This window comes from Macaca fascicularis, chromosome X (assembly GCF_037993035.2).
Source record: "Macaca fascicularis isolate 582-1 chromosome X, T2T-MFA8v1.1".
NCBI classification, from domain to species: domain Eukaryota; kingdom Metazoa; phylum Chordata; class Mammalia; order Primates; family Cercopithecidae; genus Macaca; species Macaca fascicularis.
In genome coordinates this window covers 36,515,280-36,527,298 of record NC_088395.1, presented here as the reverse complement: position 1 = coordinate 36,527,298, position 12,019 = coordinate 36,515,280, and the positions used below count along the sequence as shown (strand labels likewise).

Genomic DNA, 12,019 nt, shown 5'->3' with positions numbered 1-12,019 from the left:
AGTTAATAAATAAATGAATGCATATAAAAATAAACATAGAAGACAATTCTCACCACTCTTAAATCTTTATAATTCCGGTCTATAAAACAAGAAAGGCCACATGGAAATTAATAATCATTAACTATCTAATGAAAATGATGACATTTGCTCTATCTAATAAATGTATTAAAAACCTATAGACTTAAAACTTACGAAAAAGTGGTTTAAAATTTGCTTTGAATTAAGTTTAAACAATATTGAAATAGCATTTCAAACTGTTAGATCAGGATTTTCAATTTCTGGTATATTTTGATTAAGAAAACTGTTTCTCACGTTTCAGTGTTGGAGTATACAGACAATATGATGAACAAATATTTTCTTAATGAGTAGGTTACCAAAGAAAAGTAATAGTAGTTTTTTGAACACTGCACATGAAAAATATCTTAAATCCAGAACTAGCATGTAGATGAGAGGTACAAACATGTATTAAACTTACTCTCCAGTTATATGTGAGGAGCCCAACTCACAAATCAAAAAGTTTGTTGCATATGGAACTTGGAAGAGAGGTCAGAGAATCATGAATTGACCAGATCTACAGTTGTGCTAATCCAGAATCCAACCCTCTCGGCCCACTGATGAGACATCCCCTTAGCCCAGGAGTTCTTAAACAGGGGAAGGAAATAGTAAAGGGAGAAGCCAACTCTGTCATATATCCTTGCACTAGGCCTGCCCTCATGGACCCTAGTTCCAGGCCTGTCCTTGTAGACACAGGCACCAGATGTGTCCCCAGTCATGGCCCCAGATCTGCCTACAGACCCAGGCACCAGGCCTACACCAAGACACATTATAATTAAATTGTTGAAAGTCAAAGACAGGTTACTCTGGGCCACTCTGCTTATGGGATGCCCCTTCTCTGTCTATGGAGCAGTCAAAAAGGGTCGAAGACAAAAACAGAACTTTGAAAACAGCAGGAGAAAACTGACTCATCACATACAAGGAAACTATTATTACACTATCAGTGGATTTCTCAACAGAAACATCGCAGGACAGGAAACAGTGAAATGACACATTCAAAGTGCTAAAAGAAAAAAAAGGCCAACCAAGAATACTACACTTGACAAATCTGTCCTTTAAAACAAAGAGATATTGGGAGGCCAAGGAGGGCAGATCACAAGGTCAGGAGATCGAGACCATCCTGGCTCACATAGTGAAACCCTGTCTCTACTGGAAAAAAAAAAAAAAAAGAAAAAAAGAAAGCTGGGCGTGGTCACAGGCACCTGTAGTTTCAGCTACTCCAGAGGTTGAGGCAGGAGAATGGCTTGAACCCGGGAGGCGGAGTTTGCAGTGAGCCGAGATTGTGCCACTAAACTCCAGCCTGGGCGACAGAGCAAGACTCCGTCTCAAAAAATAAAAATAAAAATAAAAATTAAAAGAGATAAAAACCCTCAGATGAACAAAAGCTGAAGGAGTTTGTCATTTTACTAGACCTGACTTATAAAATGTACGAATAGGGAGTTTCTCAAGCTGAAATGAAAGGGTGTTCAAAAGCAACATAAAAATATATAAAAGTATAAATCTTACTGGCAAAGGTAAATATATATACAAATGCAGAATAATGTAATACTGTAATAGTGGTGCACAAATAACTTTTAACCCTAGTATAAATGTTAAAAGTATTTAGAATAACTATAGCCACAAAAAAATTAGTTAATGAACATACAATAAAAAATGGCTTTTCATATCCATAATATAAAGTGTGTTTAGGGGGAGTAAAAGCGTTTTTGTATGTGATTGAACTTCTTATCAGCTGAAAATAGACTTTTCTATATTATGATATAAAATAGTTATAATGCTTGCCTTCTCAAAGCACCTCTATTGTCAGTTGTCTCCCCTTCTGTACATATTTTCATGAACTGCTGATGAAGACCTATACATTTTTACCTCAGGGAAACTTTCTAGCTATGGCTACATTCATGAAAAAGGGGCAAATAATTTTGTTTCCACAGCCAACACCTAAACATACATGAAAAACATAATGTTTTTCTTATCATTATTTCTATTTTCATTTCTTTATTCATTCAGCAAATATTAACGAGAGGTTTTCATTGAGATGAGACATCCAATTCTTGTCCTCATGGAGCTGATGGCCAAGAGGAAGAAACTGACAATAACTGTTAATGCTACAACTAGTTTTTAAATTACTACTGTGATAACTGCTAACCATGGAGAAGTAGAGGATCCCATGAGAGCATAGGTCCTGGGAACATCACTGCTAAGGACTCCAGAGGAAGAGACCAACACACCAAACTGAAGGATGAGTCAAGGTTAGCTGGATGTAGAGAGGGGGAAACTCCTTCTACTCATCAAAACAGCCTTCAGGAATTACTCAGACTGCAGGAATTGTTCATGGTGAAAACCAGCTGGGCCCATTTGAGAAAGAACTTATGAGGGCAGAGCAGAGAGGGTGAGAGGAGTTTACCAAGCAACGAAGTAGGAAAAGTAGAAAAAAGCGAGACAATGCAGGGTGTGGTGAAGATGTGGGACTTCTAAGAATAACGGGAAACAACTAGACTACTAGTGATTAGCATCGAGTTTCAGACTCTATTCAAGATTAATACTAAGTAAAAGAACCCAAGCAGTCTGACTTAAGACTTTACAACTCAGTATAGCAGGCTTGTCATAAGGCACAATTGCTGAAGAAGCACCATTAGCACCATTAGCATCACTGTCTGGAAGTGTGCAGGACATAATTTGTGCATAGGAATGTGGTGGCTCTCAGAGCAGAGCCCTAGGGCACTCAAAAAGTTAGGTCAGAAAAGAAAACAACAGAAATCAAGAAGGGGCAACCAGTGTGATAATAAATTAATAAGGTTAGTCATGAAAGTCAAGAGCAGAAAGCACTTCAACTTGATCAACTGGTAAATGCTGGTGACATGTGGAATATAAATATGACTGCTGTATTAGACACACTGGATAAGGTTGGCAGTCTTTTCAAGAGCAATCCTGTTACAGTAAGCAGGACAGAAGACTGAATGAAGTAAGTTGATCAGAAAAAAAGAAGTGAAGAGAAACAGAGCAAAGAGTCAAGGACAGGAGGTCAATATGAGGTCACAGGAGGAACAATGACAGGTTTCTCAGGAGCTGTTTGTGATTACAGGCCAAACCAAACCTGACATGGGAGTTTACAAACAACAGGCAAATACGATACAGGAAGATGACTGGCCTGGGATGAAATGAGACACATATGAGACATAAATCAGAACATCACACACAAAAAAGACAACAGATGAATCAAAGAAAAACAGTCTTGAGCTATAGAACAATTGGGAAATAAAATGAAGGGGCATGACTAAAACTACTTTGAGATAGAAAGCACCGAGAAAGTCACTGAACTAATCCACAGAGAATTACAAAGAATGCATGGACCAGGAGGTACTTAAGAAGAAGAAATAGACTTATAGGAGAAATCTTGCTCACAGAGTAATTTGTAATCTTATAGAAGTGACATTGCAAAACACAGTCTAAAAATCCAAGAATAGTAATATTTCAATAGGACAATACCAATTGATTTAAATAGTACAGGTGCATAGATTTATCATCTTGAATGAATATTTTTGAAAACCTTGACAACAGAGTATGTGTTTTGCTAATTTTGATATCTCTGGAGCTGAATATAATATCTGGCAGAAAAGATGCTTGCTGGATTGTTGCTGAATGATAAAGATATGAAAGCAATCAATCCCAGTTTACTTAAAGGTATGTGTGATGAATAAGGATGAAGAGAGCACAGTGGTCCTTGTATTTTCATTAAATGAAGCTTGATAGTTTTACGTGACTCAGAGAAATTCTATGATGAAGATAATGGGAAGGGAATATTGGGAATTCTTATCTCCTACTTATCAGGTTTACATAAAGAGGCCTATTCATTCTCAAGAAGGGAAAAAGTACAAGAGAAAAATATCTCAGCCTCAATCTGCCTCCTTCATGATGACTTGCCACGGGTGGAAAAGCAACATATCTGATCAGTGAATTTGAGTGAAGGAATGGAACATGAGCAGGTGAGCGTACCCTTCTCTTTCTTCCCCAATGTCTTGATTCCAGGATTCACACGTTCTTCTACTTGCTCATGTGTAAGTTGTTTGTTCCTGCAAGGAGTTCACAACTGGCCAGTATGGCATGAATGTACCTAATTTTGGTGGAAGATATTAAAAAGCCCAAATTTCTCCATAGTTCCAAGTCATTTTCCAATTCATCTGTGTAATTAACAAAGCTAACACTTTGATTTCCATCTGCTTTATTTTTATATCTGCCTCTCAGTTAGTTTCAAACTCAGATGAGAGAAGACAAGTGTGTAATTAATTATCACTCTTAAAATCCTATCAGAGTCCATGCCACTCAGTGTAGTGCTTTAATTTCCACTAGGAGGGACTTAGGAGACAACAGGAAGTACAAGACTGCATGGCCAACATGACTCCTATTCTTAATGTGCTGGGTAAACTGTGATTAAATTGCACAGGAGTGGGAAAGGAGCTAGTCTGCTTTTGCATATACTAAAGACTAAAGTAGTATTCAGACTTTCTGGTAAGATCTATCCTTTCATAAAGAAAAAGGCGTCAAAGGAGAGTCAAGCAGAGAGAATTACAGATTGTGTAGAGAGTTGGTTACACCTTTGGAATAAGGGCAGGGGAAAGGAACCAAGTTATTGCCATATGTCTTTAAGGAGACAATGAGGTCGATTACTTTCTTTAAATATTTAGGCACTATAGAGAAAGAAATATGTTAAAGTTGAGAAGACTGGTCTATTCTTCTATATAGTAGGACATACATCAGGAGAACAAAAAAGATTCACTAATTAAAATGTAGTTAGCCAAAATATGAATGAGCTTGTTGAGTTTGGTGGTGTTGAGCAGAGAAAACAAAAGCTGTTTTAGAGAGAATGATGAATGGAGGTAAGACTGCAAAACTTCCCTACAGTTATTTTCAATAGTAAATATTGTTTTTCATCATGGAAAATAAGGAGGCAGTAAAATAAGAGCCATATCAAAAGGTATATTTTCAAGAGCTATTTTGAGACAGATTGCTCTCCTAATATGATTTTCAAATTTCCCAAAATGATGTTGGTACCTTCTTTCAAGACCCTGATTATCTAGGAGTTAAGTGGATTTTTAGGTAATAAGTGTAATCAATGTATACGATCAGAATTGCAATTTCTTTAGTTTACAACCTGACAAGAGTACAACTTAAGCAATTTAAAAGTAGCAAATACATGTTAAAATGGTTTATATGTATAAACATTTATTTACCTTCCTTTACAGTTACTGTAACATGAGTTCTGCCCTCTTAATATTTTTAAAGTGCATTTTAAGTGCACCACACAATATTGTTAACTCTAAGCACTATGTTTTACAACAGATCCCTAGAACTTATGCATTTAGTACAATGGAAACTTTATACCCAATGTTCAACTCCCCATTTCTTCTCCCTTCCAGATCTTAGCAACTATTATTCCATATTATTCTGCTTCTATGAGATTGAGTATTTTAAATTTATCATATTAAGTGGTATCATGTAGTTTTGTCTTTCTGTGACTGGCTTATTTCACTTTGGTCCATCCATGATATTGTATATTGTAGAATTTCCTCCTTTTTAAGGCTGAATATTATTTCAAGATAGTATATGCTACATTCTTTATCCATTCATCTGTGGACATAAATTTAGGTTGTTTCTATATCGTGGTTATTGTTAATATTGTTACAATGAACATTGGAATACAGACTTCTCTTGGAACTCCCAATTTCAATTTTTTTTTGAATAAATGGCCAGAAGAGCGATTGCTAGATAATAGATGATAATTCTCTTTTTAATATTTTGAGGATCTTTCATACTGTTAGATTGTTTTCCATAGCAGATGAACCATTTTGCATTCCTACCAACAATGTTTAAGGGTTCAAATTTCTCCACATCCTTAACAATGCTTTTTTATTTTTTGACGTTAGCCATGGTGACAGGTGTGAGGTGATATCTCATTGTAGTTTTGATTTGTATTTTCCTAATTAGTGATATTGAACTTTTTTTCATACAGTTTTCACCATTCATATGTCTTTTCTAGAGAAATGTCTATTCAAGTCTTTTGCTTATTTTAAGAATCAGATTATTAATTTTTTTTTTTAAAGTGAGTTGTAGGAGCTCCTTAAGATTAACCACTTATCAGATATATGGGTTGCAAATATTTTCTACCATTCCACATGTTATCTTTTTACCCTGTTGATTGTTTCCTTTGTTGTGAGGAAGCTTTAAAGTTTAATGTAGTCCTACTTATTTTATTTTATTTTTTGTCTGTGCTTTTGATGTTATATCCATGAAATCATTGCCAAGACCAATGTGTCATGAGAAGACCTTTGCCAAGCACAGGGTCTTTGGCAAGAGGGTGCCCTAAACCTCCCTAAAGGCTTTGGTAAGTCTGGTTCCTCCTGAAGTGCAAGAAACTTTCAATTAGTTTCTGTTGTCTTACGAAGGGAATTATTGCTGAATTGGTGTGTTTGTGGGTGTTCGGAGGGTCCAGAACTCTCTACTTTCCCTTGTTGCTGATATCACTCAGTTTCATATATTTACTTCAAGTAAAACACCACATATTTGAAGAATTAGATAACCTGTTTTAAATTGTTTTGATTTTTTAAATTGAGATATTTTATTTTATATTTTTTTGAGATGGAGTCTCTCACTGTTGCCCAGGCTGGAGTGCAGTGGCGCGATCTCGGCTCACTGCACCCTCTGCCTCCCAGGTTCAAGCAATTCTCCTGCCTCAGCCTCCCAAGTAGCTGAGATTACAGGTGCCTGCCAACACACCTGGCTAATTTTTTATATTGGTATAGCTGGTCTATGGTTGGTAAGGCTGGTCTTGAACTCCTGACCTCGTGATCCTCCCGCCTTAGCCTCCCAAAGTGCTGGGATTACAGGCGTGAGCCACCACGCCTGGCCCAAGATAGTAAATTCTTATATACAAATCTGGAATATACAGTAAATACATGGAGCATTATTATTATTATACAAACTTTATTTGGATATATCTAATTTATGTTCATTTTCTATTTCTTTAAATAAGAAAATAATTTACTCAAGGTTTTGTTTCTAAATTTAAAGCTGCATTTTATGGCATTATCGTATTCCTTAAATCAGAAAGAAAGAGTAAAAGAAAAAAAAATAAAGTCTAGGGGAAGTGGAAACTATAGTTACTACAATTTTCTCTCTCCTCACTATTGATGGAATCACAATCTACATCTTATAAATCTAGTGATAACTGTAACTGTTGTTATTTTTGAGTTACATGAAAACAACACACATAACTGAACACACCTTAAGCACTATGTGAATAAGCAGTGAAATGAAAAGTAAATGGATACGGATCTTAATGTAATTGCACAATCAGCAACCTGCAATTCATGGAAACTAAGTGTTTCTTTTCTTTTTTTTTTTCCTACCACTGTAGTTCTCTTACCATTGGGATCCTCACAAAAAGAATATGAAGTTCTTCTTGGAATCACTAAAACTTCTGTCAGTTCTGGAGTAGGATTAAGTCCGAAAAAACCAGCATTCAGTATGATTTCCACCTTCTCTTCTACCCGCTTCCTCGACTGACATTGTATGATAACTACTCAGGAGAGAAATATTTCCAGTCAATTTGACTTGTAGGTGATATGATCATTCTTGAGATAGAAGAAAATGAACTACGTCATAAAAATAAAACTTCCTTTGATATACTTTGACTTGTCATTGTATCTGGCCATATACACACAAACATACACACATTCACGCAATATCTACATTCATTAACATTCGGGAAGAAAATATGAATATTAAAGACTATGTAAAAATAGCACAGGAAAATAAATCTGTAAGATATATACTAGATTATAAAACATTATATTAGGATACAGAAATTTGATTCAGGAACTAATGTAGTTAGATCCATAACTCAAGGGGCAATTGTAAATGCATGCATTTTTTCCCTTTTGAAATATATGTTCATTGTGATAATACTAAACTTTACTTTTATAACAATACTATAGAAAATGTCTTCAAATAATTTTTAAAAATAAGTTCTGTAACCCTTATTTTGCAATATTTTAAAAATATTTCCTATTAGATTCATTATGTTTTTACATGTACCCTGAAATTCATATTCAAATATTTAAAATTATTTTTGACTTACTTTTAAGTTTATAAAAGTCACCTTTTAAACACATAAAAGTAAAATTGTAATGATTTAAAGTTCAAGTTAAATGTGATTACATATTAATTTAATGTACAGAATTAAATATGTATATATAAATATATTCTATATGTATTAAATTCCTATATATATAAATTAAAATGGCTAGGAAAAACTGTACAAGCTTTCCTGGTTATAACTATATTCAGTATCAAAGCATTAAATCAGGAATTAATGTTATGAAAGTTACAATTAGTATCATGTCACTGGTTGTGTCCTAGAGGTCCTTAGGAAATTAGTGCTTTGGCAATGTATGGATCACTCAATCACAATGAATTCTCATTTCATTGTCTTTACAGTGTGACAGGTAGCAGAGCGTTTTTCCAATTATCTGGCCCAATAGATAGTAGTAGATAAGAATGCACAAAGAGAAAATGTGGCTCAAAGAACAAAAAAGTATCCTGGGTTTGAGAATAACTTGAGTGACAGATACATAAAAAAGAAAAGAAATAATAAACTTTGATAATGACATAGGTGAGCAGGGAAAGCAGTAGGTTATAGCTGATATTACTAAGAACAAAAAATGGACTACACAGAAAGTGAATGATATGTATTTATAAAATTATACCCACTTGCCTTTAGAGGGCATGTGTGGATAAAAATAATCACCAGCATTGATTTTAGATTTTGGGGAAAATGATTTAATAACTAATACACATTCTATTTCTGAACACTAATGCTACTATAGGTTGGGCTAATCTAACACAAGCTATTTACAGAACTCACATTTAATTAAAAAATCAAGTAATTACCAGGAAAAATGACTCAAAGAAAAATGCTCTAGACCGTCTTTGAAGAAAAATTTGCAAGACATCTATGTTTTCGTGTTCTCATAAGCATGGTTTTTGACTAAAAATTTGGCTTTAAACCTTTAATCTGGATAAAATGAATCTGTCTGCAGTAGACATGAGCACAGCATTATTAGCATTCCAACAGAGTACTGTCTAGGGCTTATTATATTACTTTGATCAGATGACTGTGTATTATAAATTTTAAGCAGTTCAGCTCTATGGAAAGTATACAATTAACTACCTTCTGGAAGGAAATAAAAGAAATTTTATGACATGTTTGTGAAACATTCTGAAGATAATTTAGAATATTTAAAATATTTATGTGTTGATTTTTAAAAGTCAAGAATAAAAATGCTTCAAGTAAAATAAATGACATTTGTGGTCAAAGGTATTACTATATTTGTGGATTTTTACTCCAGTTCAAATTAAACTACATAAGGAAACATGTAGTTTTGATCTTCCTTTATAACCAGTGTACCTGGGGAAATGCTTTACTTACTTACAAGCAAAACTTACTAGTGTCTCTTCTAAGTGTGGTGATGTAATTACATCAGCGGAAGTCTAACTCTTTTTCATTTACAAAGATTGGTATCGGAGGGAGAAAGATAAAGCAAAATTTCAAGACTTATTTTAACTCATCTGTGTTGCTAAAGGGGGAGATCCAAAATAAATATCCCTTTGCTTTGCAGAGCAATTCAGTGCATCTTAGTGATGCAGAATGCCATCTAGAGCCTGGTAAGAGGTTTGGATACTAAATATCACTAGTTATCTAAGAGAAATTTTGTTTCTTAGGCTGATCCTGGGAAGGAAATGGGAAAATCAAGGAATGCAAAAGAAGTGAGAAGAGTATTGAGGAAAGAGAACACACAGAAACTTTAGAGAAGTCTAGGGTGTGTCCAGGCAAAAAAAAAAAAAAAAAAAAAAAAAAAAAAAAAAAAAAAAGGTCAATGAGAAAAAGAAAGGCATTTAAGGGCAGAGATTTTATATTGTGTTTATTGTGGCAAAATAAACCTTCCTGAAAACTTCAGTACATTCTGACTGGTTTGGGGGAACACCATAAAGTTTTATGCTTGAGACAATAATAAAGGGATCCGCATCTCCACAGCATAGTTCTTAGATGAGATCGAGTTACACAGAAGCCGAAATAGGATGCCTAAAAGTGACCTGAGAGCAAGTATACCTGAGAATCTTACAAATCTAGTGCAGAGCTCTGTGGAATAAAGGAGTCTGAAGTTAATTTCATTTTAATTTTAGCTGATATCTGCATTTCACCAACAGGAAGGCAACAAGAAATAGTGTGGTTTTGTGGAAAACTCATTGGACACATTGGGAGAGCATGTTTACGTCATAGAATTCCCACCAGTAGGACTGTTCACATTACTACCTACTTTCTCTGGACTTCAAACAAAGAAGATATGGGAATAGAGAATATCTAAGGTCTTTAAGAATTCTGGCATTCTCTGACTCTAATGTATACCTACCTGGAGGAGATTTAGGAGGTGGTGCTAGTGGGAGTCCAACAATAGGGTATATCCAGTGTATTGCTTGGATTTCTTTGCTGTCGATTCCCATAATACTAATTAGAAATTAAAATATTAAGAAGGAATGAAAGGAGAATCTCCATATTAACAAAAAGCTTATTATTATTAACTTTATGGTATTTTAGTAAAGCTTGTAAATTTAGACTTTAGTAGAGAGAAACTGATGAAAGAAAGAACATTTTCTGCAAATACCATTTCAAAGCAAACCCTGGGAAATCATCACAAAGCAAACTGTAATGAAACCATCATGAAATATAAGTTAAAATTGAAGAGCTTTTTTCCCTACTTTAATGAGAGGTACTACAGCCCTCTTGGGATCTATTCTGTATTGGATGGGCAAAGCACAAAACAAAAACTGCCATGAAGTACAGTACTTCAGAATTTTGTGAGGCATTTACTTTTGGAGGATACTACTTAAAAGAAAAGGGGTTATTTGTCCAAATATTTTAGGCGCATCATACACCACTAGGAGCACAGCAATATTAGAAAATGTTTATAGGCTGGGTATGGTGGCTTATGCCTGTAATCCTAGCACTTTGGAAGGCTGAGGCAGGTGGATCACTTGAGGTCAGGAGTTCAAGACCAGCCTGGCAAACATGGTGAAAATCCATCTCTACTAAAAATACAAAAATTAGCCGGGTGTGATGGCACACACCTGTAATCTTGGTTACTTGGGAGGCTGAGGCAGGAGAATTGCTTGAACCGGGGAGGCGAACATTGCAGTGAGTCAAGATCACGCCACTGCACTCCAGCCTGGGCAACCGAGTGTGACTTCATCTCAAAAAACTAATTAATTAATTAATTAAAATTTATGATCAGTTTTGAAGTTGGGATTTTTTTCATTAAAATGAAATGCAAGACATTGCAGGCAAGACAGGTTGAGTGTGGGGCTTATGCAAAAGAATAATATCCCATCTTTAGGAGGTCTTCAAGCTTGTTTAATGCATTCCTATAACTGTTTTGAAATTCTCAATAGTTTTTGAACAAACTATTAAGTTTGCTCATTCTCATTTTTCACTGAGACTTACAATTTATGTAGCCAATCTTGACTATAAGAGTAGTGACAATGTAGGGTAGAATGGATAGTAATGGGTCCACAGTAAAGAACTGGCAAAAAATGAAGGAAAGAAATACGCACATGTAGGACGAAGTAAAAATTTATTTTTAACTAAGATTTTCAGACTATCATTTAATTAAACTATAAGAACAGAGAACACATTTAGATTTTGCACCATTATTGAATTTTGCTTAATTTCCAGCTAAGCAAGAAAGATACAAGTAACTTGCATTCTGGCAATGGCAGAATACCTCTAGTCATGGCAGTTTCATATGATGGATAGCATATCCACCTGGCACAGTGTGAATTCCAGTATCATGAATTCACTTCACTCAGGCAAGCTGTTTTAGGTTGTCCTCCGTATACTGATTACTTATTATGT

General features: G+C 34.9%; 1 protein-coding gene across 1 annotated transcript in view; it reads right to left on the bottom strand.

Annotated features, from left to right (window-relative positions):
- The window catches only part of CFAP47 (cilia and flagella associated protein 47), a 429,680-nt gene that overhangs the window by 38,692 nt on the left and 378,969 nt on the right, over positions 1 to 12,019 (bottom strand). The window contains exons 59-60 of the mRNA XM_015443631.3: positions 10,521 to 10,615; positions 7,475 to 7,627 (exon numbers count right to left, since the gene is read on the bottom strand). Coding sequence (XP_015299117.3) covers positions 7,475 to 7,627; positions 10,521 to 10,615 — 248 coding nt within the window. The remainder of the gene's footprint in view (positions 1 to 7,474; positions 7,628 to 10,520; positions 10,616 to 12,019) is intronic.